Below are 20,122 nucleotides of genomic sequence, written 5' to 3'. Positions count from 1 at the left end.
AGTTGCTATTTATATGGAATAACAGAATGTGGTGATAACAGAAACTAACATGCAGCACAAATAAATTACTTAAGAAGATTACCATTGATCATTCAGGAGTTAGGAGATAGCAGTGTTCATTGTGCAGACGCCATCATTAACATTTTGGATGCCCATTTGGGGCTCCTTAACTAAAAGTTTCAAATACTATTTTTGGCTGGGATTTCATTCAGTGGCTGCTCATCTGTGCTTACACAGCAGTAAGCAAATTATAAAATCATAGAATGGTTTGGATTGGACCTTAGAGATCATCTCATTCCAAGTCCCCTGCCATGGGTAGGGACAGCTTTCATCCAACCTAGCTTTGAGCACTTCCAGGGATGGGGCACCCAGAGCTGTTACACCACAAACACATTACAGGTGTTTATAAAAGCCACCTAGGAGTTGGCATAGGAAGTAGGATCTTAGAGATACAGCACAATCCTAAAATGTTTCTGTTTTGACTGTCAGTGAAGTTGGTGTGAGCTCATTTTGCTTCTGAATCTCAGGTGTACCTGCCACAACTTGGATAAGAAATCAAGAATAGACTCCTCAAGCCCAAAACATAAAAAACAGGTTCCTGGAAACTGTGGGGTTGCTCCTCTTCCAGAAGCAGGAGAAAACAGAACCATTCTGTGTTTTCATTTGTGTAATTATTCAACAATTAACAGTTACTCAGTTGCCCAGTGTTGAGGGAAAGACAAATGTTGGCCTCACAGTTCAAGAATATTCAACAACATACACCATTCTATATATTCATGTATCTGTCAGTCTATATCTATATCTATCTATCAGCTGAGCCACCTCCAGCAGCCCTCAGCTCACCAATACTTCATGAATCTTTTGCATCAGTTCTTTCTCTACATTTCCTCTGACTTCCAAGGAGTGGAAGCTGTACGCATCACTCAAAGGATGGAAAGTCAGCAAAGAGAAAAGGCTGAATAAAGAGAGAAATAAAAAATCTTCATGAGAAAATATTATAAATATGCAATAGAGCAGTTGTCAAAATGTATGAACCGAGTTGTATTATTGGATAGGAGCAAGTGTTCTCATTTTCCTTGTATTTATATACAGATGGCAGGTTTTCAAAGATAAAATTATAAGCTGTTAGCACACTGTCAAAGTTCAAACAATTTGTGTTTAGTACAGACATTTTTTAAGAGTTACATTGCTGCATTGAAAATAATTAAGTAGGCAATGGATAACCTTTCATCCATTTAATAGCGCTGGGAATGGATTTTTGTAGCCGGAGTACTCATTTTTTGGTGGTTTATCCACAAACAGCACTGTTTCCATGGAACCACTGCTCATTCAGCATTATTGCTCACAGAAAAACCACACCAAAAATTACTTTTCAAATAGAGTATAATTCTCATCTTGGATTTAAAGCAGAATCAATTTATTGTGCAGATACACAAAGCTGCTTTTCCTAAGGAGTTATGATTTCTAGCTGCCAATGATACTCTGAAAATCACAAAATGCTGTTTCACTTACTCTTGTAACCATGAAATTTGTACTTGGTTTAACAGGTAAGACCACAGTAGACTTCTGTGCAAAATTTCTGCAGGCCCTATGTTTTTTTCCATCAGTTCAGGTTTCCTGACAAAGAAAAGGTACAAAAAATTAATTCTTGGAAGGTTTACTTATAAACCTTATTGGAAGGTTTCCAATAACCTCTTCTGTTTTCAGAACTGTCCCTGCATCCTCTGCATAAAGCAGAGAAAGCTTTAGGGCAGTTATTGAGATCTTCTCTGATGCCTGTGAAAATAATTTTGCCACTAATCGTAGAAAGTACAAACCCATCTTTTAAAAAAAGATTATGGCCTGTGCTATAATGACTTGTGTACAGATATTGCTGGACTTTATAGATCATTCTGACCCAATACAGCAGCATTTGTTTATGGAACCTAGACAAAGTTATTAGGCAAAATATGTATATTGAAAAGTATTTTCAGAAACTACAGTAATTTTTCTGCTCTGTATTTCACCAGTAATGCAGATCAATTTGAAGTGAAGTTTGTAAGTAAATTAACTCTATGCCTGGAAGGAATCTATCAAAAGGTGAAACTACTGTTTCAGAACATGCGTTCTTGAAAAACATAGCTTTGTTTTTATTGAAATGAAATGGCCAGAAGTTTGGATTAAAAAAAAAAAAAAAAGAAATCCTTCAAGAGTATTGATGGCTTACATGTATTTCTGTCTATTTTCCTCATCTCACACTGGTCATGTTCTTCACTTTCTGAGCACTGAGTCTCAGCTGAACTCCTTCTCAGCTGAAGGAGTTTCAACTCTGTGAGAATCTTTAATGATGTTGGTTATCTTCTGAAATTCAGCTATCCTTCCTGAGGTCAAAAAGGCTCTGTTTATCTCCTGAATTCCACAATGTGGCTTTGACTCTCTGCCCAGCATTTTTTTCAGCAGCTCAGCCAAAGTATAAGCTCATCAAATCTGTTGATGGCTGGAGAACTTCCTCTACAAACACATCTGCTGCTGCACCTGGCACTGGCTGAAGATTATTTCAAGAGCTCTGATATGACTGATACCTAATAACTTCAGGGAGAAATTTAATATAGTCATAGAACTGTTTAGGTTGGAAAAGACCCTTAGGATCATTGAGCCCAGCTTTAACCCAGCACTGACAAGACCACTGAAGACTGCCTGGGCTGCAGTGATCCTGCACTGGTGGAGTTTGCAGTGCTGAGGAATATAGGTCAGGTGAAGAGTAAAGTCAGGACCCCGAATTTTTGGAAAGCAAAATTCCAGCTGTTCAAGGAGTCTTGAACAATAGGACCCCGTGGGTAGCTGCCCTCAGGGACAAGGGAGCAGAACAGAGCTGGCACCTATTTAAGGACACTTTCCACAGAGCACAAGATCCAGCAATCCCCTTATACTCCGATCCCTACAGCATGCATGGCATGACTGCAGCTGTAGAATAAGGTAGAATAAGGCTGCATAAGCTTGGGCAGACATATACTAAGAGCAGCTGACATCACATCTCTCTACTGAATGTATACTTGTCTCCCTGAGCTTGTCCAAGTACAGGATTTAAAGGCACATTCATCCTTGTCTGCCCAAAATGCCTGCAGTGACTAAAAAAAATGTGTAACTACACTTCCACAGCTCACCAGAGGACTAAGGCACCTTCTTCACTCCTCCAGATCATCCATGCAGCAATGAGAAAAGGTTAACAGTCTCCCTCATAAAATCTTGAGGAGAACACGTGGAACAAGAATCAGAGTCAGGTACAGCCAGCTTATCCCATTGTTCCTGAGGCAACACAACACACCATGTCTTTGCTCGAGGCACAATTAGCAAGCTTCATGCCAATTGCTTTTTGAAAGCAGAACTACTACTGTCAACATTGAAATGAAGTTCTCATATGAAATTAAAAAAATAAAAAGGAAAAAAAGAAAATGCTATAGGACACAAATTAGGTGCATCACATGCATACAAAAAAAATGGTGGAGAAATAGTAAAATTTCAAGGATCAGTAAAGACCATGAGGATTTTGGACACAGCCAATCATTTTTCCCAATTGGGAGTTTAAAAGAGAATAGAGGTGGGTTCTCTTCTCAGCTTCACCCCAGTGATTTCAGTGAATTCAGATGGATTACAGGAGTAGGACAAAGCAGCAGCCTAGCTAAGCACTCCACTCTGCACTTACTCAGAGGCATTTTCTGCTTTTCTGCTTCTGAATTTTGCTACTGAAATTTTTAAAGTTAGCTGAGTGGACTATTTAGTTGTGTAAACAGTAACAGCATCAAATGACCTGCACTCCTTAACCACTGGAAAATGGCAAATAGTAAATTTTGCAGCCAAATATATGACTGACAGTACATTTCTCATGAATATTCAATCTTTTAGCTTCAAAACCGCTTTTCATGGTTATTTATGCATAAAAATTGACACAAATGAGTATTAAATACTTTTCAAATCACAGTGCGGATGTGAAATGAAACACTGTCTGTTAAGAAAAATTGCTGATAGCAGATTCTGGTACAGTGCCAGGCTTAACCCGTTTTATGTCAAAGAGGAAACTTTTTTAAAGAAATGGATGTTTAATTACTCTTGCTCCTGTACTTAAATACATTCTAAGTATGCTGCCCTCGAGCTCTGAGGGCTTAGAGTCCCTGCTGATGGAATTACCCAGCTGCCCAACTCCATCGCTCGTCTGAAGAAATAATCTTTTTTGCAGCAATGCTAAGCATTTTCTGTGCAGGTTTAAGGCAGAGGATGGCACGAGGTCATGGATCTCAGCAGCCTGGGTTGGAGCTTGCAGCTCCCCGACTGGTTCTCAGCTGCACAGATGGGCAGGGGAGCCAGAAGTGCTGAATCCCTGCTTGTGGCTGCTCAGCAGCAGGGAAGGAGTGTGGGGGATGGATTTGGAGAAGAGGTGGCTTTGAGGAGCAGCCTGAAAGAAAGCAATGGCATCGTTCTCTGTCCATGAAATGGGCAGCCATGGAACATAAGAAGAAAAGCAGAGAGGTACAGAAAACACAGAGCAAGTTTAGCAACGTATCATAAATAAAAATGAGGAATGTGAACTCAATTACAGGCCAATCCCAAAGAAATCAGCAGCTGGTAATGACAATTTCTATGGAGTTATTGCAATAATAGATGGCACACAATGCTTTAATTATAGAGGCTTTGTGCAAGTTCTTTTTAACAAGCGTGCAGCTGTGTCAAAGAAACCAGTTTTTGAAGTGCTATTTAAGACATATTCAATTCTTTTTGGACTTATTTGGGAATATCTTTAAATGCTGGCTTATAAAATGTAGGTCTGTGAACATAAAACCAGTTATGACTACATCACTGAGGGATGCGTAAATGTTTGACTCCACATTGACAGGAAACAGAAGCACAGCAGATCTGGAGCACAAATCAGTGCTAATGATTTCCATTAACACACAGAAGGGAAACGTTTACTTTCACATAGGCAGGGGAGATGTGCTCCAGATCATACAAAGACACAAGGAAAGTGTATTGCTCATTTCAGTATGGGTATGCTCACCCAGCATTTTGGACAAAACACAAGTTGGAATCTTACTAGGCAAGGCTGTGAAAATATTAATGATACAATTACCTAGTTTTATTTCTTTAATGCTCTTCAGATGATACTTTTTCCACATTATGATCAAAATATTGAACCCTTTAAAATGTAAATGAGGTCAGAAGTGCTGAAGTGAGCTGGTAATTTGTGCATATACACACACAAGTGTACCTGCACACCTACTCAAAGAAAGTTACATAAAAATTAATAATGCCTGGAAACTCCTCTGTCATCTAACTACAGAATTTAAAATAGAAGGAAAACTTGTACACAGGCCATGTCCATTTCTCATATTTATGATCCTATGGACAGTAAAAGACTGGAGTTAGATCAGGCATGTACTGATCTCAGTTATTGTTACACACAAGGAAGTGTTCCACAATCTGATAAATACTAAAGCGCTTCAATAAACCATGGAACAAAATCAGAAATATGGCTGCATCAGCCCTGAGTGTAGAATGGTCTCTAAGGAAAACAAATATATTCTGAATCTGCTTGTCCACTGGTTTAGTGTTTTTATCTGTAAATCACTTCTTGTTGATGCTGAGAATATATTCTGCTTTCACATAATAGTTCCATGTACTTAAATAAAGATGGCAGACCCGAGTCTATTACAAAAGTTTCCCAAGAAACATCCAGACTTCTGAGTCATTAAATTACTACCAAGTGATGATTTTAGTCTTGGGAAGAAGTTGTGCCCAAACCGAAACCATTTCCTACTCTTTTACTTTAATACCACTTGAAGAGCAACCAAACAAAGCAAATAAGCAATTCTATGAGTCTGTAACAAATAAGCATTTCTATGATTTATGTCTGAGTGTCACAGAGATGCATAAGTACATGTGAAACACAGAACCTCTAACATCTCTCCCTGAGGTAAGCAGTGCCTTGTGCCTGCCCTTCTACTACCTTTAAAAACCCTCATTCGTGCAACACACCCCTCCCAAACACACACCACCAAATTAATGAAGAGACATTCATAACAACAAAGCTGTGGTCACTGGCTGCAGAAAGCGATGCTGATGAACTGTGCGGGATGCTGTTTTCCATCTCCTTGTGCTGTACTTACTGAGGCTTTCACCTAAGGCTTTTGCTGAGAGGCAGTAATGGTTTGTTGACATTTTGCTTCGCAGGGATTTTGCAGTGGGACTTAAGCCAGCTCTTCAGGTACAGAACAAAGGTACGTCAGCACTAGTCTAGTGGGAAGGGGCTGGAAGGGAAAGGGTTGGAAGTACCTACAGGGGCCAGAATGGCTGCTAGGAAGGATACGATCAGTGCCAGGAAACAACACAGCACCTTTAATCATTTCTCCCATGATGCACCCTACTGACCACATGTCAACTGAAAACAAAAATGAAATGAAGGTAAACAAGAAAACAGGAACAGAACAACAAACAAATGAGAAGACTTATCCAATCATGCTATAGCACAGCGCCTGCAGACACAGAGCTGCCTCCTGCTCTCGGCGGCTGCTTTTCTGCCTGAGCACACAAGTTTCATGACAACAGAGCAGGCCTAAGAAAAATCGACTCCAACAGTTTCCTTTACCCCAGTGTGGATGAAAGACAATGCCATTAAATACAGAAACCCAACTGAGACCTGCGGCTGGCTACTGTGTCATAATAAAACTTTGTAATTAAAATTTACCAATTAATTTTGTCTTTTTCAAGTTTTCATTTGTATTCATTGCCTAGGTTTATGATGCTTTGTCTTGTAAATGAATGCTGGTCTCTGTATTCAATAAGGATATGCAAATTGCTATTCCTTTATCATTCCAGCTACCAGAGATCCATGCATATTTTCACAAGCTGAACTGCCAGAAGCCATAAAAGGAACTTGGGTCCTTGTGAAGACATATCCACCACTGATTCAGGTTATGAATAGAATTTTTGAGATCATTCAACTCCAACAATGCTTGCTTTAGGGCCTGTTGGCTCACTTCCAGCAAATCTCAGTGAAGCCAGCAGTCCATCACAGGTATCTTGAGAATCTCATAAGATTTCCATTTGCCATGATAGGAAATGGTGATTTCTAAATAGGCCAGTTCAGACACAGAAGTGCTAAGCCGTACCTTCTGCAGTGAAATTCAGAGAAAATCGGGGGCCTGTTTGCCTCCTACAGGGAAGAGCAGTTCAGCTGGGTCAAACAAAGCTCACCACAATTTGCACTGGACCACAAGATGAAACTGACTCCTTATATCCAGCACAGGATTAAGGTGGCACTTTCCCCCATACTGATTCCATGTAACCACATTACCTCTGCTGTCCTTGCTCTATGATAAGTCATAGGGCATGAAAGCAAGCACAGGGACAGACTGGTGTCTCAGGGCCAGGAACTGGGGAAAAAATATGAAAGCATCATGCTGCTTGGTTAAATTTACTCTTACAATTTCATATTTAGCAACAGTTTAATGTGCATTTGACTTTGAAGGCAAATGCCCTATTTGTGGAAATCTTAACATGCCTGGGTCTAAGGTTCCCTTGTTGCTCTATTTAGCATATGAAAAGCTTCAACACTACACAATAAATAAATCAATAAACAAAAAACAAAGAACTAAAGAAAAGGCTACTTGTTTGGAAGCAATAAGCGGACCTAGAGATGCAAATTATTGCTGCTTTCATCACAAGCTAAATGGCATGCAAAATATCAGGAAAAGATAGAGCAAGCAGTTGTTTGTTCGTCTGTTATTAATTCCTTTTTATTTTCAGAGGCTGCCTCCTGACATCACTGCTCTATGCTATGCTCCAGAGGGCACACACACAAGTTGAACTAGTGCCTTACTAAACTGCAAACCGTGTAAAATCAAAGATGATTATTCCCCTCTGTGCCTGAGGTTTTGGGAAGGAAGCTCTTTGAAAATTTCCAAATCAGAAGGAGCAAAGATAAATACCTAAATATAACCAACGTCCTTCTTGACTGCTGCCTCTTTTTCACCTCCTGAGGCAATTAGAAATAAATCAAAGTGGAACCAGGATTTGTCTGCATGTTAGAAGTAGTTAGTTGGAGGTTAAGAATTTTAGCACACACAGCAACAGCTGTCAGAAGTCCCAGTTAAGGCACTGAGACTTGTGCAAAGCTTCAGAAAGGACTGTAGAACTGAGATCTATGCCTTGATCCTCTGCTTCATTTAGTCCAACATCAATCCAGATGTTGCAGTCCAAGTAATTTCACTCATACAAGCATCAGAAAAAAAACAAGCACACCACAATCTCTAAACACCTGCATTCAGCTCCAAAGCACTGAAAATCTACACCTGGTAAAAGTTTTTTTTTTTGTTCAAATGTAAGTAATCACAAATGCTGGCAATACTGCATTAACAAACACATGGAACATCCCTAAGGTTTAATCAAGGGGAGGCTGACTTCTAGTGACAGACTTCTTCATGATTCAAGGTAAAGCTTCAGTTTAGTAACTATTTGCCTTCATATTTTTAAGATAATATAAAACAGTGTTAAGTAATTTAACGTATAGCTGTTCAAGACTCTCTGAAGTGGAACTGTTGAGATTTGGGTAGCCCTTGATGGGAAACCCACTCACCACTGGAATATCCAGGTCCTGGATTACTAGGAGTGAGGGATTTTTAATGTGTTCAGAAGCTCTACAAACCAGATTATTGCATAATTTAATAATTTAATAATTTAATTTAATAATTTTACACATTCTTAAATGTGTACACATACTTCAGAATATGAGTGAACTTGCCAAGGACACCAAATGCCACCCTGGCATAGCCAGCTTGAACAAGTGCTCACCAGAAACCAAATGCATGTGGCTTCCTGAAAAAAGGAAAAAACACCTTAACCATACAGAAAATCTTCTTCTCTGGGCCACCTCCTGGTTCTGATTCTCCTCCAAACAAGTACTTCCTGACCCAAATGAGTGCTTGCTGATCCTTCCAGATTTCAGATGCCCTCCAGCAGAGATGCAGAAGGGTCAGGAATTGTAGAACTACCCAAAGATGTTTCTATACGGAGAGGACCCAAGTCAACCTTTTGTAGAAGCCCCCCTGATAAATCTACATTCTCCTCCTGCAAAACTGCAGGTTCTCTGGGACTTCACAAAACACTGAGAGGGAGCCCACAGGGAGAATTTGTAACTGCCCTTGCCCAAACTCCCACTGAGGTGACTTTTCAGTCTTGCACTCAGTAAGAACTGACTGTCATTCAATGAAAATTGTGACATTCAAAACAAAATTCATTAAATGCAAGCCACAGGACACTCCAGAGACCAGAGATGCATGCAGACCTGAATGAGCTTTGCTATATTTTCCAGCCTCATGGGCTAGTTCACACTTTCTTCCCAGAGCACTAGTGAGAATACCAAACATTCACATTTGTAACAGCTCCTGTTTCATTGATGCAGAAATTGCCCCTCTGCCAGCTGAAAAGAGATGTTCACCTCCTCAAAACTAACTGAAGAAGATAATGATAGACATATTAATGAAGCAAATCATGACACCTGATTTTATTTGTGTAACTGTAGGCCAAAATATTTAGCCCACAACACTGCTTGCCAATGGCTAAGGTGCAAACTCCAGTAAAGTCAGCTGAGTATGCCTGTGATAACAGCGAACTTCTCTCTCCAAATTCTCCTAAAATGGACAGACACCTTGCTGGGCAGGACCTCTCTTTACCTCCATCCCTGTTTTGAGTATTCCTGCAGATCTGTACTGATGTCTGCTCTGAAGAACCATTTCTAGGCCCTGACTTGAATTTTCAGCATGAAAGATATAATAGCCTGTATTGGATGCTGTACCTTTTATTTAAAGGTTTTTCTGTTATTTCTATGCAATTAAAAAAATGGCACAGTTTATAAAAATATGTGGTAGTTTTCAGTAATACATGGGCAAAGGTGCTTTTTTTCACATCCTCCAGGTACCACAGGTATAAAGGCTCCAGACCTGCCAATGTCAAGGAAAGTCTGTGATGTGTGGCACTCTCAATGACCATTGTGGAGATGGCTCAAACTCTTGAAAAGGATTAAAACCATCCCCAAACCACCAAACCCTTATCTCCCTCAATTCTGGCTGTGTCATGGCAAACTCCCAGTTTTTTGACATTCCAATCTCCTTGTTGAGACCTTGCTGAGATACCAAAACTGTCCCCTTTGTGCTTGTACTTGTTATATGCTTGAATTGCAACATATTTTAACAAGGGCTCGCCCAGTGCAGTATCAGCCCAATCCATTAAGATTTCCTGAGAAAGTTTTTCCTTTCTAATTTGAAACACCCCTTTCCACATGATGTTATGAAAACTTTAATGTTTTCCTATAACAGTAATAAGATTCCTAAGTGTTTGAATAATTGCCTTAGTGACTACTAACTTTCTTTTGCCAAACACCATGGAATACAGGTGCTCTCCTGACAGATGCTATATGGAACCAAAAGGGAATTGCCACCATTTTACAAGGGTGAGGCTTCAAACCAACCTATGAATTTCTGTCTTTTTTTAAGCTTTCCGTGACCCAGTGGGAAGCCTGCACTGGAGAAGGCTCCTGCCTCTTAGGCTGCAGTGCCAAACAAGTGCTGAAAAAATGACTGTTAAAAAATGACTGCAAAAGCCATGGGAATCCTGAGCAGAAAGCTCAAGAATGAGCGGAGGCACAAGGGATGACTCACACCCTTCCCTTTCTCCCATTTTCTTTTGGATATATCTATATAAAAAAACCCCACGGTTAGAGAGACCTACAGATAATCTTGCCAAGGAATGTGAAACACACTACCCTGTGTCTAACAGACCATAGATTTGAAAATCTGGTTTGTAGATCCTGCATTTCCTAGTTTCAGGTCCTCTTAGTTTCTTTTACATTTTGATTTCGAAGTATCTCTTCTCAGGTCTCAAACACTATTCAAGTACACTTGTGTTACCTCTTCCAGCAGGAAACCCACAGGTAGTCTCTCTTGCTACAATACAAACAAATTAGCATATAATTTGAGGATACTTGTATGTTTTCATATCTGGAACAGGAATCACAGAATATGCTGAGTTGGAAGGGACCCATCAGGATCATCAAGTCCAACTCCTGGCCCTGCTCAGCACACGCCAGGAGTCACACCCTGTGCCTGAGAGCTTTGTCCAAACACTCCTTCATCTCTGTTGGGTTGGTGTTCGGACCACTGCCCTGTGCCGGTGCCCAATCATCCTCTAGGTGAAAAACCTGATATCCAACCTAAACCTCCCCTGACTCAGCTTCATGTGACTTTGAAGGTGTCCCAGTTCTTTATTTTGATCCTGTCCAAATACCTGCATGCTCTTGACAAAAGGTACTTCAGTACTGTTTTGTCCACAAGTTCTAATTTCTCTGCTCAACAGTTCCAGTCTGTCTCAGCTCAATTTAGCACAGCTGCCATCAAGAAAAAGCTGACTAATGCCACAGAAAAAAAAAACCCTAAAACATTTGAGACCATCCAAATCTCATAGGTGCCAGAAAACACAATTAAAACTTGCCTTGGCTGAAATTCATACAAGGCAGCAGTACATCCTGAAAACCTTTAAGGTGAGTGATGGGAAACAAGCAGTGGATCATCTTCACTGTAGCACCTGGGATCCAGTCCAAGAGCCACTCAGATGACAGACAGCATGGGGGTTTCGTGCTAAGTGCAAATTACACTCTAATCTGTTGGAGTATGCATATCTGAATTTAAAAAAAATAATAAAAGAGAAAAATGGCAACAGCCAAATCATCCTCACATCTACCCTGAGACCTCTTTGAAACAGGCCTCACATCATATGAACAAACTTTAAGACAAATCCTGAGTCCAAAACCAAATACCCAGGGAAGAATAATCCAGGTCAACAAAATCCAAACCTTGCTATCAATGCCATCATAGCTAGCACAAGCTTAAGCAGCAGGCTAACATGAACCAGCTGATCTCACCTGGAAAGCCAGGCCAGTCACATTCAACAGTATCTTTTAAATAATCCTGATGCTAGTTGCTGGTTTTGATTTTAAGACAAAACAAGCCTCAAGAAAATACTACCCGGAACAAGTAAAACAACAGAATGCACTTAACTAAAGTGCAGAAGTTTTTATTATCCTGTAGTTTAAGAAACACCCAAAAATGCCCTCAAAACACTAAAATTATACCTATGAATCAATGCAGATCAAATGCAAAGATAAATTCTGTTTATGAGTGGTGGAAAGGCAGCAGTTTTTCCTTAAAGACTTTCTTGATGCAGACTCATTTTCTAAGGCAATAGAACACTTTCTGTCAGATGTCAGAGAGCATTTCTTAATCCCACCACTCTCAAAGACAGCTGGTGGGCAAGGGTATTTTTGAAAATCTGGCCTCATAAAACATTAACTCTATCTGCTAATGCTGACTTCTCTTCAGAATTCCTTTTGGATGTTCATAATTACACAGAAGAAAGTTGGAATTTTTCTCTCTTCCTACTTTAATGGTATTTTCTCTTTTAACTGTCTAAGACTTTAAGCTACTTGCAGTAGGAATTCTGTTCTCCATATTTACAGTGGAAATTCAGGCCTAGCCAAACTTAGGACCCTTGGCTATTATCACAATATATTTCTATGGCTAAGTCACTGTTTTTCTTTGATCTGCTGAAGGACTCAAAAGTGAAATTGCTATAGTACCATCCTCTACATGCTTCCTTCTTTTCAGTACTGAAGATAAATGCTCTGATCACTTTATTTTCCCCACTAAGTCACGTGTGCCTGTAAGACATCACTGTAGACTTGGAATCTCAGATCTTAATAAAACTGTCTCACCTGAATGCATTCATTTAAAGTTTTCCCTTCTCTTCAAATAAAAAACCAGAAATACATTTCCAATCCTTAAATTGAAATCTTATGAGATTTTGAAGATGTTATTACCTAGAGCTGGACCAGCTTTGGGGAAAGCCCTAGGGTTTTCTAACATATTTCCAATGGCATCCAAGAGTTCGGGCACTTTTTACTCACATTCTTTCCAATTTAACAAAAATGGAATAAGTATCAAAGAAGCACTGAGCAAGAAACTCAGAAGTGGACTACAAAAACTTACTGGAAATTGCCAGGAATATTTTGGTTTGCAAACTCCATCTGGAAATGGATTGAAAGGTGGATTTCTTCTCGAGAGGGTCTGATTTCTGACAAGGAAGTTTCCCTGGCAATATTTTGAAATGTCTGCCTTAGCAGAATAACAAGGAATGAGGGTACCTGCCAGGCAATTTCTACCCAGTACTCTCCAGGACACTGGAGGCTGTTTTTACTTGTCTGAAAACCAGCTGTAGTCTATCCAGATTCCAGAGCTTTCTCATAGCAGCTTAAAAGAGAGTTTCTTGTTTACATAGATGAGAGGTTCTGAAATTAATCCCCTCATGCTTTAATTTCCACAAAGACTTTAACAATGAAATTTCATTTCAAGTCAGCAGCACCTGAGTGCAGTGGTAACTCAGTGGGATGATGTAGGTGAGATTAAATTTTAAAATATTTTCTTTCCATAAAACATGGCAGCAGCTGTGATTTTTTTCTTAGATGTATACTGTGCCATACACAAATGTTACTACTCCAGACTGGAAATAAGTAAGCTCATATTGATAGCAAGTGCACGCAGTAGACTGTCTTTTGAATGATTAAAAAGAACTGGTATTTTTGATTTCTATACAGACTTGCCTCTTCCAGCAAGAAAACTCTCTGCTGGAAAGCCTTAAGTAGCCCAAGGGAAGTGTGTAATGTACTTCTGTGAAGTTTACCTGCAGCTGCGCAAATGCTTCTCCAGCTCTTCCTGCACCTGGGAGGGAAACTAGATCTGCTCATCAACAGCCATGGAGGGGTGGGAAATCACATGGACTCATACACAAACCAGTCCTTCCAACACTGACAACTCATTCATGGGGTCAAACTGGTTAACAAATGAGCACCACCTTGGAAATCAATATACTGATTTTTTTTTTCCTTCTTCTTTTTTTTCTTTTTTTCTTTTTTTTTTTAATTTTTTGGGAAGTTTTTTTTAGGTAATTTTTTTACTTCCTGCTCACCTGAATAAACCCACCATTAAAACATGGTAGTAATTGTGACCTGGCCCACATTCTATTTCAGGGTACAGGATTTCCAATGATTTAAAAAGTAGGACTGTCTCACAATTTACACAATGTATTTGTTCAAAAATTCAGTTGTTATTTTCAACTGATGGTGAAATGTTAAAAGATATTTTAAAATTATTTTACTGCTATCCCTGGATACAATGCTGTCATAAGAGACTGTTTCCACAGCCAGACAGAAACAAATTAATTCTCATGTTTGAATGATTTTTTTAAAAGCTACATTGTTTAAATTGTATAGCATTAATTTTTTTTCTAGACCGGGGCAAAAGAACACATCTCCTAATTTGTTGTTGAAAAAGGAGAGCAACACATTAACCACGCTACTATGCTTCTATCCTGAAACCATTCTTTGTATGAATTCTAGCTGCTTATCAATTAAAATCTCAGACTTCACTCAGAAAAGATTAAATGGAAATACCCTCAGTATTTACAGCTGAACCTCAAGTGTATTATAGTTAGTTTAGTTTTTCTTTGATTTTTGGGGGATTTTTTTTTTGGTTGTTTTTAAGAGGAAAAGAGTGCATTGTTTGGAGGAAGCATTATGATGGTATTTCTGAGGTGGTGTTACCACTGAAACACAGCCTAATAATCACACTGAATTACAGATCTTGGGAACGTTGGGAGCTGCTCTGAACTTCGAGGTCACAGCTGAAGGTGGGTGTGCAGCCTGCTCCTCATGCTGCAGGGACAGCTCAGCACCTTTAAGAATCTCAAAGCTACCTACCAATAGAGAAAATCACCATTTTAACCTCTCTGCCTTGTTTTGCATACAATAATTTTCCAGCCCCTCTTCCTGTAAGGCTGGAAGCAGTAAAGGGCTGCTGTCACCCCCTCAGCAAACAGGAGGTACTGCTGTCCCTCCATCTCCCTGTTAGTGAAGTAGAACTGCATCTTCACTGGGCCACCAAGCAGAGCTCAGCTTTTAGAGGAAGTTGACAGAGCTGTGAAAACAGGACAAGCAGGACCCCAACTTTGACAAATATGACAGGAATTACTCAAAAGTCAGCAAAAAAAAATTGCTTCCATGGCTACGTGTCTGTGAAAGCTGGGTTTTCTTCACACCAACTGCCAGTGGCTGCTGATGCCAGATTTTTTGTGGTGCCTTTCCGCCAACTAGCTGAAAATAAGATGCCTTTTTGTTTCCAAAAGTGAAGAGATGTTATGTTGCCTCATTTTATTCTGATGGGCAAAACACACTTACTTACATTTCCAAGCCAGCCCGGGCAGGTTTAGCCTGTGATAAACAGGAGGCTAAGTACACACCTCCTTTGTTTTCATTTTCTAATATTGCTTTCACCACCTTGGAAGGAGTAAAAATAATATCACCCAGGACAAGAAGAACAAGATAGGAGGGAAATATAGTTTAATTGACAACACAGACCTCATGCAAGTAAAGGGAAGTTCATTTTTAAACCAAGAGAATCTGATTTCAGGCCAATTTGGAAACCACAGCCGAAAAACGGTTGCCTTAAACTGGGTGAGTCAAATTCTTCATTTTGTTTTACAGAAAAAAAAAATGTTGTATTGACTCAACAGTGAGCCCATACAGCATTGAGATGAATCCAAAACCATGATGCATTAGCAAGCAAAAGATTATGATGTCACCACAAATGTTATGAAGTCAATATTTCCAAAACATAAAAGCAGAAAAACAGATTTACAGGAATGAGATGGGCCAAATTAGGATTTTTTTCTTTTTTTCTTCTTTTTTCTTTGAAGAATAATAAATTCTGTCCAACTGTCCAATTTGCCATCATAATGGTTTTTTTCTATATTACTTATTGATATGATGTAAATATTATATAAAATAGAATGATTGCAAGTTTTAGAGTAACTTAATTGACCAAAATAATTCTGTGCATCTGTTTTTCATTTTCAAATTTGTGCATATCAGTAGTGTGCTATTTTCATTTAGCCATACCTCTGGGCTTCAACTTTCTGCTTCTATCTTTACAGTCCTGGTATAGTCATTTTATGGTAAAAGGGATGGGGTGGAGGAGAGGAACAAATAATAGGTGAAGCTGCAGCAAATGGCACAAGGATACAGTCCCTTCCTGGAAAGAGGATTTTGTGGCGAACCATTTCTCCCATAATGCATCCCACAGACCATATATCCACTAGAACAGCAGAGACAGGGAAGTGAAGAAGGAGGGAAAAAAAGCAAAGTTAACTACAACATTTCACTGCTAAAGGAGGGGAAAAACGTTGATCAGCACAGTACAGTTTGTTTTGTGGTTTTGTTGGGTTTCTTTTTCATGTCTCAACAAAAGCTAAAATAAGTAACCAAATAAATAAAAGCTGTGTCAGTCAGCTCAACAGCAGTTAGTAACAACAGTGGGAAAAGTTTAAAATCAACATTTTGGGTAAAGGTCCAGAGCTAGCAAGTAAAGATCAAGTAACAACTACACAGACTCTACAGACCCATGGTATACACTGAATTTATGGCTAAAAAAACCAAAAAAACCCAACACCTTTTCTTTTCTTTTTCTTTTTTTTTTTTTTTTTTTTTTTTTTTTTTTTTTTTAGAAAAAAACAAAAACAACCAGATAATGATAATCTGAATCCTACTTGCAGAGCTTCTAGGCTTTGTTCTTCAGCACTGAGTCTCTCTGCAGCAGCTGACAAGAGGTTCCAAATGGAACTGCTCACACAAGTAAAGGACATATGGAAAAACACTACCCTTAAAGGTTATTTAAAACTCCTCTTTCAGGATCTATACCTATATTCTATCTATAGGTAGTGATCACGGAGCATGACTTGAGTGGACTCTGTTTTATACTGTGTAGGAAGTCAAAATAAATGGTATAGCAAAAGCTCCAAAGGACAAATATCAACAAGACTAAGAGCATTTCCTATTCACAATCCTGCTTTTAAATGAAATATGCACAGTTACCTTATCTGCTTGAATTGGATAGGAGTTTTTTTGCCCTTTAAGTCTTTAAAGAAAAAATGCTGGATAGATAGCGACACAGTATTTTCAGGAAAAAAAAATTTAAAAACCAAACAAAACCTGTCTTCCATGTGAAGAGGTAAAAACTGCTTTGAAATGCTTTAAAAGACTATGTTGTTTCTGAGCCTGAAATCATCATTTTCTGGTTATGTTTGACCTACACAACCAATTTTGTCCTCTTTTTCTTCCCCTTCCTTAACCTTTAAAAGCAATCCAAAACAAACCAAAGAAACAAACAAACAACTCATTTCTTGGTGAAACAAAATAAAGGTGAAATGTTCCATTTGGGAAAAGGAGGGTACAGGTATCAGGGGCATGGGACAGCAAAAGCATGCCAGAGGCAGAGGCAGTTTTCTTCCTAGCGACAGTTTTGGGACCTTCCATAGAAGTGCAGCAAACTGATGATAATTATGCATCTTTAGCCAAGTGCAGAAAGAAAATGAAAGCAGTGAACAGTCCTTATACAGGCAGTGTAGATAGTCAGAGGGGAAAAAAGTTGGGGAGCTTCAGTAATGTGGCAGCATAGGCCAGAGCAGGGAAGCAAAGAACAACCCTTTCTGTTGACTTCCTTGGGAGCTGGGTCAGAGCCTCCAAGCAGAGTGGCACCTCTGACAGCTGAGCTTCATTTTCAAACATCTTGTTTTCTTCCTCTCTTTATTTCGGCTTTGTCCAAGTAAGACAAGATCATTCATCTTAAGCCAAATTCATTGCCCAGGGAAGTCAAAGGAAGTCTCTGTGTTAACATCAATGGGCATTTGATCAGGACCCTTGGATGTGGCAAACATTAGAACTTTCCCAGCTGTGTGCTTCATCACAGAAGTGTGTCTAACTTTTTCTTGGTGCAGTTTTAATCATGTGAAAAGCAAATGCTCTCTCTGTCCTTTCATGGACAATAACAACAGCAATAAACCTAATCATCTACTAATGTCTGGAGGGGGAAAAAAACAACAAAAGAATTCTTTTGACAATAGAACTCTGGATATTGACTAAAGAACTACCTAAAGAGTGCTAGCTCAAATTTCTAATGGCACTTAGCAAAAATTTCAAACAAAATACTTTAAGGAATATTATTCCTTTATTTTCCAAAATTATTCTCCAAGCTAAGACTACTACTACTACTACTACTAATAATAATAATAATAATAATAATAGTTTCTCTACATTTTAGACTTTTGTATTAAAAATTATACTTTAAACTCATAAAGATTATAAATAATTCATACAGGGACTTGCTAATTTCAGAAGAGGTTGTGTGATTATGTTTTCAGTAGTGCTGAAGTCATGGAATTGGCTCCCAAAATCAGTTTCACTGCCCTTTACAGGATGCAGTTGGCTGTTAGTAAAAGTTCTCCTGCAGGTTAGCTAACCTCCTCAACATAAATTAAGTAGGACACTAATAAATTAATGGTCTTGTCACATTTGCTCTATTTGCCATCAAAACGTCTCTCCAAACAGACAAATTATACTTTTGACAGCAAAATCTGAGCCGCATCTATTCCCTCATTTCCTGTCTGGTCTACCTGGCACTCAGATGCAATTCTCAGTTTTGCTACAAAATGAGAACAACTTAAAAAGTTTTCCCTTTGTCTTCTGCAAAATTTGAGTTTTTTCCTTATCCACTTCTCTATAACAAGCACCCCCACCTGCTTTTCACAATATTTCCAAGGACCAAGATCTCTCTCAGACTATTCAGAGGAATATCCTATTTACTTCTAGGGAAATTATATACAAATTATATGTTTTGTTTCATATTTTTTTTAGTTTCAGCTTTTTCCTCTTCTCTGCAATTCACTTGTCATTTAAACAAAAAACAAACTCAAACTGCAAAATTTATACCTAGATCTTGACAAGATGAAACCTGTCAGCAAAACCTGGGACTTCGTTAAATTTATTGTGAAGAAGGAATTAATTCCTGAAATTCAGATCTAGCTCTGGATTTAGAGAAATGCTGGAAGGGCTAGGATTTTCTATTTCAGCTTGTACTTCTTATTGTTCCTTCAAACAATTCAGAGATCCAGACTCAAATTTAGAACATGGCACTTGTTCAGCAATTCCAGTGGTTCCCACATTATTTCATGGCCATAGAGGACAAAGATGAAAGCTCTGGTCAAAATGAGTTGACTGCAGTTGCAACTTCAAACATAACTAAGTTTCCTGTTACTCTGCAATCCCACACTGATAAATTCACCAGCAGTGCATAACAAATACATTCTGTAGCTGCAGTTCACAACAGTGAGGAACTGCTCTAACTCCAGGGGTCATTTCCCATTACATTTCCCGTCCCTCCTCTGGGTCTCCCTTACAATGGTGAAGCAGAGCTTGCCCTTGAGGGGACCTGGTGCAGCGGTACTGCAGCCCTACCGTTCTCCTTGTAGCCCATTCCCAGGATGACCTCTGGTGCTCTGTAGTAACGTGTCACCACATACGGGGTCATCATGAAGCTAGTGCCTGCTGTCCTGGCCAGTCCAAAATCCAGAATCTTCAATGTGCAGTCAGATTTTACTACAATGTTACTTGGTTTTAAATCCTGCAAAAGACAGTGAAAAAAAACCATGTGACTGTCCTTTATAAAGCCGGGCACAGCAATGATATGGACAGATACTTTAGGTCACCCTTCAAATACTCTTTCCCTTTTCTGACCCAGTTGCTATCAGAAACACTTATAAATATACAGCAAAACCTTGCTATTATTTCTGTAGCAAACTGTTCTGGAAGTTGTTCTACCTCAGCATACTGGGCTTTACCTGGGTAATAGGAGCCTATTGGCATTAAATTAATTGTATTTACTAGGATTAGTATCCAAGAGTTGTTTTGATTAGATTATTTTCTCTTAATGCTGTGAACCTGATAGAGACATTCCAGCTGCACCTGTAGAGATACCTTAATGCTTCATTTGTAATAATTCAGCTCATCCTTTGCTGGGTGACTATCTGGCAGCCAAATCTATAACCCCCTGCTAAACACATGACGTGCCAAGAAAGGAGAACTTTGTAGAACAACATCCATTTTGTGACTCACTTTATCAGCCTTTCTTTTCTTTAGGGAAACATTTCTTGATTTTTT

General features: G+C 39.1%; 1 protein-coding gene across 7 annotated transcripts in view; it reads right to left on the bottom strand.

The window, feature by feature from the left end:
* The window catches only part of MAPK10 (mitogen-activated protein kinase 10), a 146,522-nt gene that overhangs the window by 30,006 nt on the left and 96,394 nt on the right, over positions 1-20,122 (bottom strand). For 6 of the 7 annotated variants that reach the window (XM_038134862.1, XM_038134857.1, XM_038134858.1 and 3 more), the window contains 2 exons: positions 19,421-19,586; positions 16,155-16,226 (listed from right to left, as the gene is read on the bottom strand). In XM_038134862.1, the coding sequence (XP_037990790.1) occupies positions 16,155-16,226; positions 19,421-19,586 (238 nt within the window). Of the gene's footprint in view, positions 1-6,337; positions 6,410-16,154; positions 16,227-19,420; positions 19,587-20,122 lie in introns of all 7 variants that reach the window. The other variant, XM_038134861.1, reaches the window with a different exon arrangement.

Source organism: Motacilla alba, chromosome 4 (genome assembly GCF_015832195.1).
Source record: "Motacilla alba alba isolate MOTALB_02 chromosome 4, Motacilla_alba_V1.0_pri, whole genome shotgun sequence".
Classification (NCBI taxonomy): Eukaryota; Metazoa; Chordata; class Aves; order Passeriformes; family Motacillidae; genus Motacilla; species Motacilla alba.
The sequence above is the reverse complement of the archived record's forward strand: the minus strand, read 5'-3'. Positions and strand labels throughout refer to the sequence as shown.